Source organism: Chlorocebus sabaeus, chromosome 21 (genome assembly GCF_047675955.1).
Source record: "Chlorocebus sabaeus isolate Y175 chromosome 21, mChlSab1.0.hap1, whole genome shotgun sequence".
Lineage (NCBI taxonomy): Eukaryota > Metazoa > Chordata > Mammalia > Primates > Cercopithecidae > Chlorocebus > Chlorocebus sabaeus.
The window spans coordinates 13231162-13254006 of record NC_132924.1 but is presented as its reverse complement, the minus strand read 5'-3'; the positions used below and the strand labels follow the sequence as shown (position 1 = coordinate 13254006).

Genomic DNA, 22845 nt, shown 5'->3' with positions numbered 1-22845 from the left:
GAAGGATTGGCACAGGTGGTTTTATGGGTGAGGAGGAATTTAAACCACGTGTATGCTTAGCCAGCTAATCAACTATGAATGCATTAGAGGTAGTGGCACAGCGAAGAACAATGCAAACCATGTTTGAAACAGCTTGACTGCAAGTGGAATACAGGTGGAATCATGGGGCATACACTTGAAGAGAATCTTTGGGACCAAATCATGGGAAATACTAATTCTAAAGTTAAAAAAAAAAAGGCAAAATAATGGAGGAACAAAGGGAAGCAAAAAGAAACAGGAGAATAACTGGCCTATTAAACAGAAATTTTTGTTCTCTAGCAGAAAGTTAAATAAGACAAACTGAAGTAAACTGTGACCAAGCACATGGAGAAGGCAACATGGGTACAGGAGACATTGGAGAACATGATAGTAGAACTTTACAGCCGGCTGATCTGAGCTTGAGAAAGGGAGGTGCCTTCGAGTTTGGGACACGGAAATATAGTGATGTCATTAGAGAAACAGAAGTTGGGTGGGCCGTGAGGGTTAGGAGGATTCTGGGTGTTGAGTATGTTCCTAGGGAAGCACTGATGGGCTGTTTAGAGAATTCCTATGAAGAAGGGCTGTTGATATTCATGTTCTTTTTGCTAAGGCAAAAAGCAGGAGAGAAAACTTAAAGTTGGGGGTGATTATTGCATATGGTTGAGACAGAGGAATAAGTAGCTGAACTCATCACAGCTTTGAAGCAAAATTCATCAACTCTGAAGTAAAGTGAGCTGGGCTCAGATTCATGCTGCTGCATTTATTTTAATTATTGCTGAACATAGGCAATTTGCTAAATGGTTTCTGTGCATGGTCTTATTTAATCTTTATTACATAATGGCTATTATTGTACCCACTTCATGATAAGGAAACCAAGACCTAAAGAATTTAAGCAGTTGGACCCAAAACAGAGTTGGTATTGAGAAAAGCAATTTTCAAAAAACTAAATTTCTTGACCCTATGTTTCTTATTCTTTCCATACCACTTCAATTGTCTCAACCAACTTTATGTATAATTGACTAAAGAACAAAGCTTTGCTTCAAGTACATGTCATGGACACCTGTGTGATGAAACCTACATGCTTTACTCTTTGTTGAATTTACTTCCTGTGTATTTACTGAGAAAACAGACTATCTTCTTTTAAAAAGATGCACAGACTCCTCTTTGAAAATCTGGTTTGATGAAATAAAAGATATTTAAAGTAAGACTTTTACTCACTCACTACGTGTATAACTTGGAAAAAGTTAACATCTCTGGAGGTAGTCTTTTTCTTCAATGGAGATAATAATACGTATTTTATAGTATTTTGAAAAGAAATGGAGGAATATACCAATCATTTTCTCACCTGTGTTAATCCATTTGCTCTTACTATAACAGAATACCAGAGACTGGGTAGTTTATAAAGGACAGACGTTCATTTAGTTAAGAATTCTGGAGGCTAGGAAGTCCTAGATTTGGTGGCTGCCTCTGGTCAGCTTCTGGTGAGGGCCTAGTGCTGCTGGAAAGCCTGGCAGAAGCACAGAGGTATAAGTGCAAACTAAAAGAGACAAGCACAAGGGGTCAAGTTTGCTATGTAACAACCCACTTTAATGAGAACTAACCCAGTTCCCTGAGAACGAACCCAGTCTCTAAAGAACAGCATTAATCCCTTCATGGAGGAAGAGTCTCCATGACCCAAACACCTCCCACTTAGTCCTATGTCCCAATACTACCACATTGAGGAATTGAGGTTCCAGTACATGAACTTCTGGGGGACACGCTCAAACCATAGCACCACCTGAGCATGTTATGCTTTCTCTTTCCCCCGCTGTAAAGTTCTTTCCCAAGAAAAACACAAGACTAGTTTCTTCAGTTCTCTGCTCAACTGTCCCCTCTTCAGAGAGGTGTCCAGTATTGATTGTAATTATTCATAGAAGCAGAAGAATACCTGGATGTTAGCTGACAACATGCCTACATAGGAATAAGACTGTTTTCCAGCTTTCCCTACAGCTACATGTGGCCAAAGAGTTATAGTAAGAAGAGATGTCCACAATGTCAGGGATATGAATTTGCAAGGAGGGACATCCCTGATTCTTCCTTTCTTCCTTCCTTTTAATTTATGCAGAGGTGATGGCTACAGATGAAGCAGCCATCTTGAGCCATGAGGAAATCTTAGCAATGGAGACCTGTGAAGCAGAGCAATAATACAGAATGAGCCAAAGGAGTGCTTTTTCTGCTCTGGCTGCCTGACTTCAGACTTTAAACACTAACATCGTTACTATTTTGGGCTTTCTGTCACTGTATGTGAATCTGAACAGAGTAATATTCCCGTGACATATTAAATATAGCATTAATTGATTTACTTAGAGGTTATTGTCTACCTCTGCCCAGTAGAATGTAAACTTTCTGAGGGTAAAACCTTTGCTTCTGTTTACTTCTGTATCCTTACCATTTGAAATAGTGCCTGGTACATAAATGTGCTCAACGTATTTGTTGAACAAATGAATGAATGTATTAATAATGAATGTACAATTCCTAGTACATGGCAGCTTTTTGCTTAGTGGGAATTCCTTTCAGAATGCTGCAACTAGACTCTAAAAGACGAATCAGATGAGGCCACTCAAGCATTCAGCTTCTGCCTAGCTTAATGAACAACAACCACTACTAAGAACAATGACCAACTTCTTTGATGGAGACTTTTACTCTGATCCCATTTATCTTTAAGCAGGGTGAAGCCTGTTTTCTCTCAAAACAGTCTGCATTATTCATTATTAGTGTGCTGCTTTTCGAAACTGGACTCTGTCTGCCTTTGGCATCTCCACTAACAGAAACTATCAGGTGTATGATTCAGGCTTAATTGCTGCCATGGCCTTGGCAATATTGTGCTGTCACCTTCTCTGCTGGACAGCCAGACTTAGCACTGGTGTACACCAGCTTGCCAAGAATTAATGTGCATTGCAGACAACAAAAATATGCCATTCCAGAATCCAACTGTACACTATGGGATTATGATTTCCTATTGTAAATACAGCCAAGGCACAAGAAAACACAGCCTAACCAAGGAAATGGATTTCTTTATTCCAGGTTTAAAATGTATCAGGATTGGGATTTGGGAGAAGGTTTACTTACTCTGAGTTCAAACTATCAACATAAAATGTGTGTGTGTGTGTGTATGTGTGTGTTATGTGTGTGTGTGTGTATTTTTAAATGCACCAGCCCGGAACATTTCTTTGTTTCATAGTTATCTGAAAAATTTTATTTTTTCATTCCATTTTGATAAAAGGACAAAAAAATTCCTAAAGCATCAGTTACATTTTGGTAAAAAAAAAAGTGCTGCAAAGTCTATAAAAACTCAGTGGCTTAAAAAATCTTCATTTGCCCCCAAGAACCTGCAGGTTTTATGGAGATGGGCTGGCCTGGGCTGAATTTGTTCACCTGTCCCTTGTCATCCTGGTATTGGTGTCTGGAATGTTGAGGCACCAGAATGGACAGGCCAAACTGCACAAGCATGAATCAAGCCTCTGGTCATGTCACAGCTACTAATGTCCTTTTAGCCAAATTAAGTCACATGGCTAGCCCAAAGTAAAAGGGTAGGAAGGTAGTCCCACCCATAGTGGAAGAACACTACATATAGCTACATAGCAAAGGACACAGATGTAGAAATGAGAAGAATTGGGGCCATATTTATAATCTACTGCAATCTCCAAACATTTTTACCAATTTTAAAAGTTATTATTATCTATTTCTTGGTCATTTTTGTTCTACTTTTCCTTTTAGGAGAGTTTCCTAGATTTAAAATTTTTATGTGTTTTGAAGATCTTTTTTGTTTTTAGATTACTACTCTAAATATTTTATATAATATCCTATCAATATTTCAAGGATAAAATGTCTTTTATTACTTTTATTAAAAAATTTGGTTTTAGGGGTACATGTGTGGATTTCTTATATAGGTAAATTTCATGTCATGGGTGTTTCGTGTACAGGTTATTTCATCACCCAGGTAATACACATAGCATCCTATAGGTAGTTAGTTTCTCAATCCTCATTCTCTTCTCATCCTCCACTTTCTTTTTTTCTTTTTTTCTTTTTTTTTTTGTGTGTGTGCTTCCAGCATTTATTTCCCCTTGATTTTCTTTTCTTGTCTTTTTTATTTTTATTATTATACTTTAAGTTCTAGGGTACATGTGCACAACATGCAGGTTTGTTACATATGTATACATGTGCCATGTTGGTGTGCTGCACCCATTAACTCGTCATTTACATTAGGTGTATCTCCTAATGCTATCCAGTTTCTATTGTTCCTTTCTTTGTGTTCATGCATACTCGTTTAGCTCCCACATGTAAGTGTGAACATGTGGTATCTGGTTTTCTGTTTCTGCAGTAGTTCAGTTAGGTTAATGGGCCCCAGTTCCATCCATGTTGCTGCAGAAGACATGATCCTGTTCTTTTTTTGACTGCACAGTATTCTGTGGTATATATGTACCACATTTTCATTTAGTTGATGGTCATTTAGGTTGATTCCGTGTCTTTGCTATAGTGAATAGGTGCTGCAACAAACATATACATGCATGTGTCTTTAAGGTGAAATGATTTGTATTCCTTTGGGTATATACCCAATAATGGGATTACTGGGTTGAATGGTAGCTCTGTTTTAAGTTTTTGGGAAGTCACCAAACCGCTTTCCACAGTGGCTGAACTAATTTACATTCCCACCAACAGTGGATAGGCATTCCCATTTCTCTACAGCCTTGCCAGCATGTTATTTTATTTTTTTCTTTTTAATAATAGCCATCCTGACTGGTATGAAATAGTGTTTCACTGTGGGTTTGATTTGCACTCCTCTGATGATTAGCAATGATGAGTGTTTTTTTCATATATTTGTTGGCTGCTTGTAGATCTTCTTTTGAGAAGTGTCTGTTCATATCTTTTGCCCATTTTTTAATGAGGTTATTTGTTTTTTGCTTGTTAAGTTCCTTATAGATTCTGTATATTAGACCTTTGTTGGGTGCATAGTTTGGAAATATTTTCTCTCATTCTGTGGGTTATCTTTTTGTTTTTTACTCTGTTGATAGTTTCTTTTGCTTTGCAAAAGCCTTTCAGTTTAATTAGGTCTCACTTGTCAGTTTTTATTTTTGTTGGAATTGCTTTTGAGGACTTAGTCATAAATTCTTTGTCAAGGCTGATGTTCAGAATGATATTTCTTAGATTTTCTGCTGTGTTGTTTTTCTTTTTTTAGTTTGTAGTCTTATAATTAAATCTTTAATCCACTCTAAGATTAGATAGTTGTAGGTGTACAATTTTATTTCTGGAACCTGTATTGTTTTCCACTGGTCTATGTGTCTGTTTTTGTACCAGTGCCATTATGTTTTGATTATTGTAGCCTTATAGCACAGTTTGAATTCAGATAATGTAATGGCTCTAGCTTTGTTCTTTTTTATTAAGATTGCTTTAACTATTGGAGCTTTTTCTTTCTTTTTATTTTTTTTTCCATTCCATATGAGTTATAGAATAGTGCTCTTTGGCCATTTTTATATGGGTTTATTTCTCTTTGTTATTGAGTTGAGATATATATCTATATCTCTATCTTCTGGATGCCAATTTCTTATCAGGTGAATTTTTCCCATTTTGTGGGCTGTCTTTTCATACTTCAGATATTGCCCTTGAAAGCACAAACGTGTTTAATTTTGTTGATACTTAAGTAATCTTTTTTTTTTTCTTTTGTTGTTCGTGATTTTAGTGTCATATCCGAGGATTCATTGCCAAATCCAAGGTCATGAAGATTTACCCCCAGGTGTTTTTTCTAAATGTTTTATAGTTTTAGCGCTTGCCTTTAAGTCTTTGATTCATCTTTAGTAATTTTTTTTTTTTGTATTATCTGTGTGAGGTAGGGTTCTAACTTCATTTATTTGCATGTGGTACTCACAATAGGATATACCTGTAGATCAGTAAAATAGATTTCAGAGTCCAGGAGTAAACCCTGGATTTTATGGTCAACAGATTTTTGCAAGGGTGCTAAGAACATTTGATGTTGAAAAGATTATTCAGACATTTTGGTGTATGTGCTTGGCTGAGGAGTCAATGGGATGAATAGGATTTTTGAATAGTCTTTTCAATAAGTGATGCTGGGAGAACTAGACAGTCACATGCAAAAGAATCAAGTTGGGCCCCTACCTCTCACACAGTTAATACAAAAAAATTACTGAAGGTGAATGAGTAACTTAAATGTAAATGCTAAAACTGTAAAACTCTTAGAAGAAACCATAGGGGTAAATCCTCATGACCTTGAAATTGTCAGTGGATTCTCAGATATGACACCAAAAACACAACAAACAACAAAAGACAAAAAGTAAATTAATTGCCATCAAAATAAAAAATGTTTATGCTTTAAATGACACTATCAAAAGTGTGAAAAGACAACAGAACGGGAAAAATTTACCTGATAAGAAATTGGCATCCAGAAGAGAGATGGCTGTAGATTTATATCTCAACTCATTAATAAAAAGATAAACAAACCAATATGGAATGACCAAAGGCACTCAAATTCATGAAACAAGTACTTCTAGAACTATGAAAAGGCTTAGACAGCCACATAATAATATTGGGGGACTTCATCACCCCACTGACAGCATTAGACAGATAATTGAGGCAGAAAACTAACAAAGAAATTCTAGATTTAACTTCGACACTTGACAAATTGGACCTAATAAGCATCCACAGACTACTTTACCCATCAACCACAGAATGTACATTCTTCTCATTTGCTCATGGAACATACTCTAAAATCGACCACATGCTCAGCCATAAAGCCAGTCTCAATAAGTTAAAAAAATTGAAATCTTGAACCACAGTGGAATATAAAAAATAAAAATCAGGCTGGGTGCAGTAGCTCACCCCTGTAATCCCAGCACTTTCGGATGCCAAGGTGGGTGGATCTCTTGAGGCAAGGAATTTAAGACCAGCCTGGCCAACATGGTGAAACTCTGTCTCTACTAAAAAACAAAACAAAACAAAACAAAATTAGTGTGGTGGCACATACCTATAATCCCAGCTACTTGGGAGGTTGAGGCCTTAACCCAGGATATAGAGATTGCAGTGAGCCAAGATTGCACCGCTGCACTACAACCTGGGTGACAGAGTGAGTGAGACACTTCTCTTTCATAGATAGATAGATAGATGACAGATAGATGTAAATAAAAGAAAAATCAATACCAAGATTTCTCAAAACCACACAATTACATGGAAATTAAATAACTTGCTCCTGAATGACTTCTGGGTAAACAAAAAAATTAATGACTTTTGAATGATAAACAAACCTCGCATTTCTAGAATAAATCTCACTTGATCATGATGTCTAATTTTTTTCAATGTTATTGGATTTAATTTTCTAGTATTGTGTTGAGGATTTTTGTGTTCATATTCTTAAGAGAGAATGGTCTGTAATATTCCTTTCTTTTGAGATTGTGTGTGTGTGGTGTCTTTGGTTTTGGTATTGTGGTAATACTGGCCCCAAAGAATGAGGTGGAAAGTGTTCCTCCACTTCCATTTTTTAAACATGTTTATGAAAAATTGGTATTATTTCTTAAAACATTTGGTTTACCAGTGAAACCATCAAGGATGGCTTGTTTTTGTAAGGTCAGCAATAATGCTTTCTCTTTCATTTCGGATACTAGTAATTTGAATCATCTCTCTTTTTAAGAAAAAAAGAGACCAAGAAAGGTCAATTATGCTAAATATTTGTTAAATTTGTTGATTTTTTCCAAACTTCCACAGTCAACTTTAGTTTCATTTTTCTCTATTGTTTTTATATTCTTGATTTTATCAATATCCACTCTAACTTTATTATTTCCTGTCTTCTTGCTTTAGGTTTAGTTTGCTTTTCTTTTTCCAGTCTCCTAAGATATACAGTTGAGTGTTATTTTGTAATTTTTCTTACATTTTAATGTAAGCATTATTACTATAAATGTTTCTCCAAGCACTGCTTTAGCTACATCTCGTGAGTTTTGGAATGTTGTCCCTTCATTTCCATTTATCTCTAAGTATTTTATAGAGTAACTTGGGATTGCTTCTGCCTGGTTGTTTTACGCACACGCAGCTGGTGAGATTCACTGATTGCTGTATTGTTTTCAACAATATCATGGGCATAAATTGTTCTACATATAAATCTCATCAAATTTAGGCTCTGTTAAAGGGCTCCTTCCTGAGACCAGTCTTTGAGGTTTGTTTTAATCACAAATATGCCACTGCGAGGGCTCCTTCCAGTGGTCTCCCTTGTTCTCTCTGGAAAATTAGACAGCCTATAGTTTAGCCTGTATCTCCAATGAATCGATCAATCTCCCAATTGCCTTTAACCACAGCTTCCAGTTATTAAGAACACCCTTATGGTTGAACTTCTCCACATTTTGTTGCAAAAAAAAAAAAAAAAAAACCAAAAAGAAACCCACCAAAAAAACCTAAACAACAACAAAACAGTTCCTTTGGGAATAGATTAGCAGTTATCTGTTTATGGCTTGCTTCTTTAGAGGCAAGGAAACATACATGCGCCACATCTGTGGAGCTAGAAATGGGAGCCATGTCATGTTTCTTTCTGAATGACGCTCCCACTTTAGGAGCTGAACACTCATTGGAGAGGGAGGACAGTGACCTCAGATTCTCTCAGCTTACTTCTCCCATTGTGGAAACCCCACACCATGATATGAGGCAAGAACAAGGGGGACCCCAATATTCTCAGCAATGCTGTTCTTAAAGCCTCTGTCTAATGAGCCTCTGTCTAATGAGGTAGAGCTGGGTAAAAGAAGAGCACCATCACCTCATCTGTACTCACTGGCAGCTTAACCTCATGAACATGTAGCTGGGGCCAGGATGAGAGGGGGAGACAGCTCACTCATGGAGAGCTAAGGCGGGAGGGAGCCCTGTGTTCTTGGGTGCAGCAACCTGGAGTGAAGTTTTCATTTCCCTGAGCTGGGAGATAGGAGAAGAGTAGATTTTGTTTTAAATGCCACAGACTATTACTGTTCTTACTCAATTTTAGTAGACTTTCTTGAATAACTGTATTTTTTCTCTTGCTATATACAGAAAAATACCATTTTGGAGACTTTATTGCTTTTTAAAAAAATAATTTTCAGCAGTCTTACTGGGAAATGAGTCTGCAGAACTCCTCATACTGTCCTGATGGAAGTCTTGGCTAAATTCTTTCAAAGACATCTATTTATGTCTGCTTCATGCCGGTACTGTACCTACACCTGAAGTGACTGTGCCCGTAAAATATGGAGTCTAGGTCTATTGTTTTTGAGTTCAATTTTAACATCTATATTGACTTTTTATGACCCCTGCTTTCTTCTCAATATTGTAAACACTTATAGTATTAATTTTGTTGTGTACAGAGGCATATTTGAATAATTAAAAGGCAAGCACCAGCCTTTTGAGAACACTTTATCAATCATTCCAGCACAATTGTTCACAAAGCAAGGAATCAACTCCCTCCCATATAGGCATCCCCCAACCATAACGTGGAGAACCTGATCCCAGTTAGTACTTTCTTTGTTATAGCTCCTCTAGTTTGTACTTAGTGTTTGAAAGGATCCAGAGTAACATGGAAAAGATTCACTGTCTTCATTAACTTTCATAATTCAGCTGTCACTTGGGTCTTTCCTGCCCATGGGAGATTTAGGAAAATGTGCCTGATTTCTTGCTGGGGGGTCCAGGACCCTTGTCTCAAGGGTTCTATGAACTCCTGGTTAGTCAGAGGCCTGTGTGCCCTGCCCTGTCTTTGAACCTGTGCAGTCCTGCCTGGGCATGTGCTCCAGTGCCTGGGGAGCCAGCCACGTATCACCGCCCCTCCAACCATATACCCAAATGTATCAATAATTCCATGAATTTAGTAATTTTCCAACATTTTTGAATGGTGGGCCTAAAGAGAGAAGTAATGGGGGATCCTTGCACTGTCCATCCACCTGGCCCCTCCCTGCATCCTCAGCTGTTTCCCCTCTTGTGCCCCTGGCTGCCAGGGTGCTGTCCTTACCCAGGCATCCAGTTGGAAAGTTCCAGGCACATTTTGACCCAGAGTATCTCACCCAGCACATGGCTTATCAAAGCCTTTTCTTAACAATGGGAGAGAGGTTGCACCCTAAAGCAGTTCTTCTCTGTTAAGGCAATTATGCATTTTTTTCTTATTATTACATTATTTATTTAAGAGCCATATTACATGAGATCTGACTGGAGACTATACAGGTTATTTGCAAAGCCTTTGAAAATGAACTCAGAAGAAATTTAATCCACTCTCCCAAGGGAACCATGTCCCCACACAAACTTAAAACAGCAGCAAAACAGAAAAGAGAGGGTTTGCTTGTGTGCCTGCAGCAGAGCACCCCCTCCCTTATGGAAACACTTACAAAGCTGCCATCTTTGCACAGATGGTGGCTGAGTGGGGTGTTGGCTTTGAAGGCTCCCTGTTTAAATACTGGTGTTTTCCTCCTCAGGTCTCACCCATGAAGTACTGCAGGCTTCTCTATGGGCAGCACTCATCAAGCCAGAAAGTAGCATGGCTTCTTCTATGGGGTGTTTTCTTTATTATGTTCATAAAGCAATAAACAAAAAGAGAAAAACAAACAAACAAAAAAAACTCAAACAACAACAACAACAAAAAAAAACAAAACAAAAAACAAAAACAGAGAGAAAGAAAAAAAAAATCAGGAAGAAAATGACTACTTTAGCTCTCTTGGCCTCTCAAGGTGACTGGTGTGAGAACAGCTTGGTGGCTGAGGACAGAAAATCACATATGTGATTTATTTCAACAATAACAGAATTTTAGGCACTCCTCTACGCTCTAAGCAAAACTCATCTGCTGCTACTCATAGTGGAAATCATGTGTAAGAATTTCAACTTCATGGATGATCATTTATTTCCCAACATTTTCTTTAAAAGTGTGGGGGAAAGAAATGCTTCCTTGTCAAGTTTGAGGAATAGAGCAAACCACTCTTGCAATATTGTCAGCTGTAAATGGCATCTTTTGTTTATCTAGACTCTAGGGTATTTCTGAAATGAAGGGAAATGTTCAGAGATCATTAAAAATGCAAGAGGCCACATAAGGGACTGAGTCATATAGCTGTCACCTCACCACCTTGGAAACAAAATGCTCTATCATGTTTGTTTAGCTCGTGACAATGATATAATGCTGGAGATGAGGCTATGTAATTTTTTTGTTCTGCTGACTTGGCTATTGTTCCTTACTTTAAAATGATCCCTTTTGATTACTCTAAGGAAAAAAGGAAAAAAATATATATATACATTTTACTGTTCAGTTAAGGAAGAAATATTGTTTTCATTACACCAAAGCCTAACAAGGAATTTAATTCACTCATTACTCCATTAAATATGAACTGGGCATCTGCAGGGGTGTTAGAGTCAGTAGCAGAAGGGTTTATGTGTCCTGTGTTCTTGGAGCTCTACTGTAACAACTGATGGCATTGAATGTACCATACACCTGCATGTACACGGGAAGGGCTTTCACAGCCAGAATAGGACCTTGCACAAGTGAGTGCTGAATTAGTACTGAATGGATGGAAGAAAGGAGATCTGGTTGTGGGTAGCATGAAGGACGCTCTTAGATGCAAAGTCAGAGAGGAAGGCATTAGTTACATCATGGAGAGCCTCGTGGACAAGCTGAAGAGTTTGATATTGAGTCATTGTCTTTCAGACATGAAGTTAACATGGCCTCCAGAGTTCTGAGACAGTTCTGTTGACCTTTCCTAGAGGTGACATTGACCCAACCACTTTAATCTGGATCTATGACTGGTGGAGCCATTTAAGAAAGTGACACGTCCAGCCACAGAGAGCAATGTTTATGGAGTGATGCGTATTAGCATGAATCAAGCTTCTTTTTTTATTGTGAAGCTGTGTCATCTCCCTATATTGTCTTTAAACTCAGAAGCATATTGAAGATCTTTTCAAAGAGCGTTTCTTCTCCAAGAGGAATGTGGTTGTCAGCTGCCAAACACTGTTTTGTTGTTGTTGTTATTTGTCAAGGGCTCTCTTTATGTTAATACCTTGGGTCTATAATCCTCACAGCCATTCTGATTTGCATATGCAATGATTGAAAAATGATCCAAGTCAAACCTAACTGAAGTTGAAATAATAAAGGTGCTTGCAATGAAGGGGCATGGTTGTGAGGTAAGCCCCATGGTCTCAGCTCTGCCAGTTAATAAGCTGAGTGACAAAGAAAAAATCCCCTGATCTCTTTGGGTCTCAAATTTTTATATTTTATAGAGAGGAACTGGTATCTATTCCAGTCCGTGTACAGGTGTGATAAGAGTAAAATGAAATTATTGATGTGAAAGTATTAATATAAAGGATGTAAGAGCATTAACGATTAGATGAGATGCTCCTTCAGGCTGCAGTTTTGAGGTTAAGTGCTCAACATTGGAACTGTAACTCCCTCCATTCCCTTGGAGTTGCGTGACCAGAACAAGTTATGTAGCTTCTCTGAGATCCACCTCACTTCTGTAAATCAGTGGCGGAGACAGCAACATCAGTATTTTGTGGGGATTAATTGGGATAATGTGTTTGGTGCCTCGCTCACAGAGGATGCAGGACAGAGCACATGTCCTCAGTCTTCTCTCTTGGTTTCCTTTTCTTTCCAGTGGGTAATCATGAGGACTGAGATTACGATGAGGAAGTTTCTATTAATAATACAGAGATGGCAGCTACACATCAAGTGCTCACATAAATGTTTGCATCCTGCTGTTTGCTCAGCCATTCTTCCTCAGTGCCACCCTCTCCTCCTTTCCTCATCCAAAGGCAACCTATTACAATTCAGTAGCTGAGGACAGATCACTGGAATTTGGTACTTTGTTGAGGCACCAACCCACGAGGAGTGGGGTGTGGTGTGGTGAGGCAGGAAGAGGAGAATTAGGGACCAATGTAGTCTGAGGCAGCGGGGGCCCCATATTCCACAGTCAGTGCTGTAACACTTATGCTGGATGAGAGTTTACCGTGAGACCACAGGAGTCCTGGTCCCCCTCTGCTCTCTGCTCTCGCCCTGTGGTGGATGTCTTTAAAGGTATTTCTACTCAGATATGTGTAGGGAAGGGCACATGTATGGGGTTGTGGAAGTGAGTGTGAATAGACTCCTCAAGGCGCAGATGATGGAAATCAGTGGGCACATATCTATAAACACATAATAAAAATATTACATATTTCACGAATCCTGTTATTTTCTAAAGTCTAAGATTAGCTTTTATACCAAAAAGAATTTTATGCATTTAATTTTTAGAGTCAATGTGACAAAAAGTTCCTAAATAAATGATTTTTAAAATCAGAAATTGAAATACAGTTGTAGAGTATGAGACATTAGTATGTTCCTTTAATTCTCTTAGAAGCCATGTATATTTTTTCTTTCTAATGATAAAGTTATATGTGCTCATTATTTTAGAATTCAGAATAGTATAAGGAAAAAACCTAACAGTCATACAATTGTTTCTTGTCCAGATAACATTCCAGAATTTATTTCAGTCTGACTATAAATATATGCAAACATATTTACATCATTAATGTAACACTGAGTCTATGATTTTCTATTTTGCACTTAATGTTATATAATAGCCATTTCTCTTCATTAAGTATTATTTGTAGAGATTTTTAATAGATGAGGCTGAAATCAATGCATTTGTTATATATCATGACTTTTAATTTGGGGGGAAGGAGGTTTATAAGAGGAGCCTTAAGCCCAGGAATGCAAAGCTTCATAGGCACTTGGTACAACTTGACAAGTGATTTTTCAGAAATGTCTCTGCAGGTGCATTGCCACCTCTTTTGTTCTGCTCTTGAAGTGTCTGACTTTCAAAATATATGTGTGTATGTTTTTTCTTCTACTCATGTATTACTCCTGCTTCTGTTTTAGCATTAATTAATATATTACATTTAATGTCTGTGGTTCCAGAATGTTGTACCTCAAAAAATTGTAGAATATTTCTTATAAGCATCTTTACCTACAGATAATCCTATTTATTTATCTCTATTTAATCACCGATTATACAAATAATGTGGACATAATGTATTATCTAGAAATGTTAGATCAATGAGTGAACATAGAAATAAATGACTCCTTGGCTATTTTGCAACCTTTCATTCTGTGGAAGTATGTAAATCAAATAAATCCTTCAGGGAATTTCAATTATTGACATAACTGTGTATGTTATAGACAGAAATGAAAAAGTCCAGCTAATGTTAATTAGGTATTTATATCATAATGAATTTAATAATCTTCAAAGAGTGTCTGAGTTGTTGAAGGTGCCATGCTTTTATATTTTTATGTTTAGAAGTCTTTTTAACTGTTAACTGTTTTAGAGAGATACTGAGTAACCTATTTCAACCTATTTCCTATCTATTTCAGGCATATTTTCTCTAGAGTGTTTCTATTTTGGAAGAATGGTATCATTTACTTTTTGTTTAATTTTTGCGTAATTTTTCTTTTTGTATAATTCATATTCTTCCCAGTAAAGTTGGAATTCTTTTAGTTAAAATGAAACTTTAATTTGAAAGAATTTTAATTATTCATATGCATATATGCTTATAGAGAATTTATTAGATAATTATTGGAAATTAGCATGAAATTTTCAAAATTCATTAACAAAATACACCCATAGGGCTGCAATTTCTACTAATGGTGAAAATGAATCCTAATATGCATGAGAACATACAGCCGTCTCTCTGCCACTGTCTCCTCATACCAATTGTATTTTTATTTAGTGCTTCCTATTCATATTTGAATTGTTTTATCTGCTTTTATCTAAGTTCTCCCTAAATAGTAGGCTTCTTCACTCCCAGAAGAACGTTCTTCTGTTCTGGTCATATTCTGAATAGATCCTAAATTTCACTGCTTATTTATCTACTTATTTACACAGTGCCAGACATTGTTGCAAGTAATTTGCAAGAATTAATTCAGTCAGTCCTCTCACAACCTTATTAGGCAGATACTATAATTAATCTATTTACTAGGTGAGGCAACTGAGGTTAGAAAATTTACCAGACTTTCCAGGGTCACACAACTAGTATGTGGAGGAGCTGGACTCAACCTCAGTAGTGCCAACACTACATTTTGTCATGCCGTCAGAATCATTAATAAACATGAGACCAGAAACACATCTCCATGCAACACATCCCCTCTGCCCTGGAACACAACATTATGTCCACACAGAGCTGAGAGCTCTCCCAGGAGCATTTACAAAGCTCCAGTGACATGGTGCTTCACCTTGGGAAGCCCCTTCAACCACCTGGGCCTCAATCCCTTCTTTTCATGAAATGCTGACAAATACACCCACTTTGGGGGATTTGGTGAAGACACAGTGGGTTGATTGTGTTATTCAGCAGCACAGCTTGTAACATACTGCTGAGAAGAGGGATGACCATAGAATATATTCCTCTTGTACCAACCCAATGTGTTGACCTTTAACAATTGTGAGAGATAGCCAAATAGAAATGTTAGAGAGGTGCTTGTCTGTATGCTTTTATGTATATTTTATCAGTGTCCTCACCAACCTCTCAGCCATGTGAAGATTAGAAACCATCAACTGGAATGATGGGAGGCTACTGTGGCCATGCCCAGACCTCATGGGGAAGTGACATCTGACAGCCTGAAATTAAGGCAGGAGGACAGGAAAACAGAACCCCAGGGCAAAGAGCTCCATCGGTGCTCACAAGGGTGATCTATGTCACTGACACAAGGTCACATTGTCTTGGGTCCCCTGTCTTAAACAGATAGACTTGAAAAATAATTTGACCATAAATCTATTAGGGATCAGCCTCATTTAGGGAAAATTTACTTAAGTGTAACACGTTTTTCCCCAGCAATGCTTTGTAAATGAGATGACTATGATTACTAAGACTGGGCATGCCATTTGTTCATTCTTCACTCATTAAACTAATATTTACCAGTGCTAGGTACTAGGTACTCATACTGTGCTTCGTACTTAGAAAAGATGCTTCAGTGAACAAAAGGGACAGAGATTTTAGTCATCAGAGTATATTCATGTATTTGTCTTTTATTGAACAGATTTTTATTGGGATGCTATGATGTGCCCAACACCACATGAGATAAGGGAGTAGAATAATTCATATAGTTTTTGGAGAACTCCTACATTACTGGAGATTGCTATTTGAGGTTACCTTAGGGTGTGAGTATGAGCTCATGTCTTGTTGATGGGACACCAGTGGAACTACTGTCTATAACTCTGCAGTGTGAGGAACAGAGCCCCTTAGGCAGGAGACTTCCTCTGCAGTCACAGGGCCTGTCCACCTAGGCTGGGTTGAAGTATAATTGCGGTAACTTTTTTATGTAACAAACAAACAAGTGCCTGGTAATTACATATGCAATCCCTTTCATCTTTTCCCTGCCAAATTTTAATCAGTACAGACCTTGAAGCAATAAGGCCAACAATCATGCTTCCCAGGGCCAGTTTCCAGCCCAGCTTCCCACTTCCACTAACTCAGGACTTTGCTTTCACCGTTTGTGTTTTCACCTTCCCTCTTTTATTGACTGGGTGTTGATTCTGGGACTTGCTGATAATTTTTTTTAAGGTAAATCAGTGTCTGTCAATATAAATGAAAAACAATTAATTGTGTAAATGACTTAACTATTAATTTCTGTGTCTTATATTGAGAATCCAAACTCTCAACAATTTGGAGTAGGTACTTCCTTTTTCTGCCTCTGTGTGAAAATGGACTTAGAATTTACTCGTCTTAGGTCAATATGATAATAATCTTGTTTTTATTTTATTTATCTTTCAGGTTTGGTGATGGTTATACAGTCAAAGTTTGGCTCTGTAAGGAAGCAAATCAACATTGCACTGTTTCTGATCACTTGAAGCTTTATTTTCCAGGAATTCAGTTCAAGGTAGTGCTAATATCCTGTATTATTTCTTTGTTGTCAGCTAAAAAAGCTAATAAACGTACCTGTCTTTTTCTGTTTTTATTCTATGCTGTTATAAGATACTACTTGTTACCTTAGTCACATTGCAAAGTATAGACCCTGCCTCCCTGCCAAAAATAGCATGGATGGCTGATATTGCTTGACCACTCTGAAGAGTGACAAGCCTGCTTAATTGCTTGCTGGATTGGCCAGAGCAGCCTGTGATTACATATCACGCCTCTTATCTGTGGGCCTAAGTCCACTGCATAGCTCATCTTGTTCAGCATAGAAGATTGCAAAAGCTAATCTCTTCCATATATTTGCGGTAGGGTTTATAGGCTTGATGGTTTCAGCATTGCTTCACAGAAAGAGCCCTGTGCTTGAGATCACAATCCTCTACGAACTTGCTATCATCAAGTATGGTCACTGAGCCAGCAGCATCTTCATTACCTGGGACCTCTTAGATGTGCAGAATCACAGGCCCCAACCTATTGAATGGGAATCTGCATTTTAACAAGGTGACCCGGCGATTCCTATGAACACTAAAGTTTGAGAAGCACTGTCTAAAAATCTCTTGGATAACTGCCGGATGCTGGTTTATTATAACTTCTAGCAGGTTGTAGTCTATAAAGTAGTTATGTTTTATTTACTTCAACAACTGTTATTTAGTGAAATCCTACTATGGCAGAAGCATGCTGTGTGAGACTGTCATTCATGCTCAATTATGACTCTGAGCTACTCTATAAAATAGATATAATTATCTCCATTGGCATACATGAAGACAAAGATCAGGGGTTTAAATGTCTTCCCAAGAGTTGCTCAGCTAATGATGAGAACAGTGAGAGACAAGCCCAAGTCCCAGTGTAAAACTCAGGGCTCCTCCATCCATCTCTCTTAGGCCATGTTAAATCACTACATTTCAAATATCTTTGGGCATCTTATGATTCCTTAAACAGGGCTTCCCCATGCTATTGCAAGGTTGGGGCATATCAGGGGGCAGAACAGCAATGCCACTCAGTTGAATGTCATTTGTCAAATATACCCTGTGAAAAATTGTCATCAATAGGCATCCATTGGAGACTCACAAAATTATTTGTGTAGGTTGAGAAAACATAACTGAATTTATTTGCCAATTAAATGTAGTATGATCAATTTCATTTAATAATGCTAATTATATGATACCTTTTTTTTTTTTTTTTTTTTTTTTTTTTTTTTGCTTTTAGGGACAGCACCTGAATTTGTTAGAATATCATGTGCCAAAAAGATGGGGATGCCTAGCTGACTTGTTCAAAGTTATAGAGAACAATAAAACCTTCTTGAATATTAAGCATTATACCATTAACCAAACCACTTTGGAGCAGGTATAGTATCTTGAATGATTCAGGAGGTTGCATTTTGGTCTGTTCATCAGACCTAATCTAGTCAATTTTAAATTAATTGAATTGCTTCAATTCACCACTTTATTCATTTCATCTTTTTAAATTTTATAAAATTAGGATAAGGATGGTGTCAGAAAGTTTGTTTATTGTATACTCTTCTACTTAAGATAGATATTCAGTAGAGTTTCAGTTTGTTCATGATTATGTTGGGCATTCAACTAATTAAATCATGTCACGTTAACCTTCCTTTCTCCATCTTACTCACCCCCACAAGACTTGTCGGGGCAGCTCCACTGTAATCAAATGATAGCTAACTTCTGGGGAAGCAAAAAGCATTTCATTTACCAAGAGTACCAGAAATATACTGTACTGTATATTTGTATATAAATATACAAATATTTATATAATGTATATAAAAATACATCACAACATCTTTCTAAAACCAGGCTTACAGTATTGAGAACTTCTAGGTGATTTATTATTATAATTATCTAGAAATATGAACGTTCTTAGAGTTGTGTCCTCAATGGATTTACATATTTATGTGATTTGGGAGGGAGTGGTATGAATTAATGATCTGTGGTTTTTAGGACAAGTTGGCCAGTGTTCTGAGACAAGGTCTCCTTTCTAGTAAGTGAGACCAAAAGTTTGTATTATAAGTAAAAAACATTTTTATGGTTTTTTTCAGGTATTTATTAATTTTGCTTCTGAGCAGCAGCAAACTCTACAATCTACTCTTGATTCATCCACTGACAGTCACCACACACATCACTTGCCCGTCTGATCACTAAAGGAGTTTCCGTAAGGAATAAAGCCTTGTCTTTCATTACAATTAACAGTCAAGGATAAAACAAGCATGCGCACAACCAAGGAGCTGGGGCACACTCTTCAGGCAGTCAAATTACATTCTCTTGTTCATTTTCTATTTTGAATCTCCTTGTTAGTTAATAACCACCAAATGGAAAGGTTGTTCTTTCTGCAGACTTTTGGGGAGCTCCTCCAAGACATTTGTTCTTTTTACCATGCCCGATGGACACCAGCTTCTTTGTGACAAAGGCATGAATGATTTGACAGTGTCCAAACTGAGACATTCTGGAGCTGGAAAGGCTGTCACAGATTGTCCACTCTAAGCATGTCATTTTTCTGTTAAGAAAACTGAGCCCCCCTACATGTTTTTAATGATTTTAATGTAAGCTTTTACTAATACTGATGACATTATATGGTATGATATGAAAGAATCACCAATTTTTTACATATAAAAGTTGTCTTTTTAAAAAAATAGGATTTGAAAAGCTCTTTTAGTATACACTTTAGCAAAATTAATTAAATTGAACTAGTTACTCTGTATCAATTACAGCCGTTCTACCAGATTCTCCCAGGTTATAATTTATGAGGGTAGATAAACAAAATGTAGAGGCATTTTCTTTTTCTTAATTTGGATGAATAATTACTGGATTTTGTTACTCTAAGTCAGTGTTTTTCAAAGCGTAGTGGTCCCCATATTAGCTGCATTGCCATCAACTGGGAGCTTGCAAGAAATGTACATTATCAGGATCCACTCCAGACCTAGTGAATCTTAAATTCTGGGACTTAAACAAGCACATTCCAGTTTAAGAACCAATGATTTAAGGGAATGTCTCGTTACCTCCTAGTTATACAAGCAAAATCAGCATAGTATGTGGTCTTTTTCTTTTTTTTGAGATGGAGTCTCGCTGTCTCTCCCAGGCTGGAGTGCAGTGGCGCGATCTCAGCTCACTGCAAGCTCCGCCTCCCGGGTTCACACCATTCTCCTGCCTCAGCCTCCCCAGCAGCTGGGACTACAGGTGCACGTCGCCATGCCCGGCTAATTTTTTGTATTTTTAGTAGAGATGGGGTTTCACCATGTTAGCCAGGATGGTCTCCATCTCCTGACCTTGTGATCCACCCGCCTCCGCCTCCCAAAGTGTTGGGATTACAGGCGTGAGCCACCGCGCCCAGCCATGGTTTATTTTAAAATATATTTTTAAAAACTTTGTAAAAATTATGTCATCCTCAGAATTGTTGTCTTCAAAGCATTGTCAGATAGAGAGTGCTCAGATATGACTCTTAAAGGCTATATACGTCTGATATTTTTCATCCTATAGTTAGTAAAATGCATAAATTCAATCCACTACTGAAATAGTTTCCAGTCAGACATTTCTGAGTTCAGACATTTCTCAACATTCTTTTAACAACATTTTTTTTCTGAATCCTCAATAGAAAATCACATTAATCTTATTTTAAAATTTGGTCTTTTTCAACACTAACATTGACTACCAGCAGCTTGTGATCAAAGGCATATACTTCCTTATGAGATTTCGTTACTAAAGCAAGATTTCATTAAATCTCTATTTCTTAAATATCATTCCATATAAGAGATATTTTTTAAATGGTAAGGATTAAGACAATCACAGATAGCTTTGTTGTGAGCAATTTTGATTCTCCTGTATCACATGAATTACATTTCCTTAAATAAATTACGGTTTATGGCTGTATGATTTATTCTCTAATTCTAACATAGTCTAGTTGTCAAAAGGAAATATGTAATCTTTTTATGACTGTTGAATCAATAAATACCAATTTGTGAAACATGAACTTGTTTAAACTGCAGTGAATAAATGAAATGTGCTTTAATTTAGCGTGATTTTTGGAATGTAATTGTGCTTTTGCCAATATATTTTCTTGTATTTTTATCTGTGTCTTTAGGGATCCAATTTAATTTAGGTAAGCAGGAAATGAAGCTACTCCAAATCTTTGAAGTTTGAAAGGTTAAAATTTAATTGAGTTTTGCTCTGCTATATTCTGCTCTTAGGGGTTCTTTCCTGGTTTTTGAACTGCTGTATTCTTGAATTTTATGCTTCAAGGTATGCCTTTGAACAATAAACAGAAAGAAAGAGGAGCCCAACATGCTTAAACACCACATCCCAGAAGACTGGATACAAAAGGTCAAATCTTATGTTAATGTTGAAAATGTCATTGCATTTATAAGTCATGCAGGTATTTTATGCCTTTGGAGTTAAACGTTTGTCTTAAGACCTTTGGGCTTAAGGTCACACAACTGAGACTTTTAAACAGACTACCTGCTTTTGAAATCATTCTGAGTAGAGTACTTTATGAAACACAAACAACAGTGATTATCTCAGTTCTAGTAATCTAGCATTTACTATATAGATTATCTTTACTCAGATATTTAAACAGTTGATGTATTAAAGCTTTCACGCAAAATCAAGATAGTAAAAAGCAAATATAAAGTGTATTTTTAGCATAGTAAAGACTAGGTGGCTTAGGGTCATAGGTAGTTTTGTTTAATAAGCATTGAATTGAAAAATAGCTCAACATGACATCTTACAAAATATCTTAGAAAATACACAGTCCCATACACACCCTGCAACCTCCCCCCATAGGCACACTATTAGTGTTAATGAGAGTGACATGAATATTAGCATAATCACACATGTTTCTGCCTATGTAGGAGTTACAGACACTTTACATTTTCAAACTGGGTTGACTATGTTTCTCCTTTGGCTTTTGCTTTGGCCTGCTGTATTATTTCAGCTCAGTGAATTTTTTTGATAACTTGTTACAACTCAATTTCACACACTTGAATAATTCAAAGCCCTTTCACACATACACACAGACATACATATGCACACATCATGCATATACAAGCAAACATATGCACACATTCACATGTATGCACACTCACACACACATTCATTCCTTCAGCTAACACTTTTGATCTCATTCCATGCACATAAGTAGGTGGTGGGTACTATAAACATGGGGTGGTGGACTAATCAATAGCAGAGCCACAGTCATTGTCCTTGAGGAGCACTCAAGCAGGTGGAGATGGCAAGCTGAGAGCTACAAGCAAGGAGTACTCCCTGACATGGGATCGGAATGATTCGCTCTCACGGAGGATGTGGGAACAAACTTCGCGAGAAGTTACCACCTGCATGGGTCTTTGCAGATGAGGAATGGGGGAAATGACATCTGAGCCTAAGAATATCAGAGCAAATGGAAAATACTTAATGAGCAGTGGATGCTTGCTTGTTATGTTGGAGAGCCTTAGCTAAAATAGTGGTTCCTGTAGACATAAATAACCCAGGTGTCTCGTTTTTAGAATTTCTCTTACATTCCAGAATGGCTGCTAGATCTCTAGTTATCACAATATTCAAAGCTGAAATAAAAGAAAAATTGGACTAAGGGGATAATAGCACATCTGTTTCAAGAGCTTCCCTGGCAACCTCACCTGCATACTTAGGCTTATATTACATCACCTAGAAGTATTCACATGACCCTAACTAGCTACAAGAGTGTTTGGTCAATGCAGTTTTTATCCAGGCCTCTGAGCACCCTAAAATAAAATGAAGGTTCTGATTCGATGTGAGAAGAACTAAACAGCTACTGGATAGATAACCAGCAGTCACTACTATAGAAACACAGAGAAGTTTTGTGGCCATTTTGCTTGGGAAAAGAATTCATTCAATCTTGGACATGTTGAATGAACCAGGTAATGTTAAATTATGTGGCTATTTTGGGCAATCTAGG

At 37.3% G+C, this 22845-nt stretch overlaps 1 protein-coding gene across 1 annotated transcript in view; it reads left to right on the top strand.

The window, feature by feature from the left end:
- ABCA13 (ATP binding cassette subfamily A member 13) overlaps positions 1-20928 on the top strand; it is a 502662-nt gene extending 481734 nt beyond the window's left edge. Inside the window, exons 60-62 of the mRNA XM_073008854.1 lie at positions 16777-16882; positions 18121-18258; positions 18965-20928. Coding sequence (XP_072864955.1) covers positions 16777-16882; positions 18121-18258; positions 18965-19060 — 340 coding nt within the window. The 3' untranslated portion in view covers positions 19061-20928. The remainder of the gene's footprint in view (positions 1-16776; positions 16883-18120; positions 18259-18964) is intronic.
- The last annotated feature ends 1917 nt before the right edge of the window (positions 20929-22845 follow it).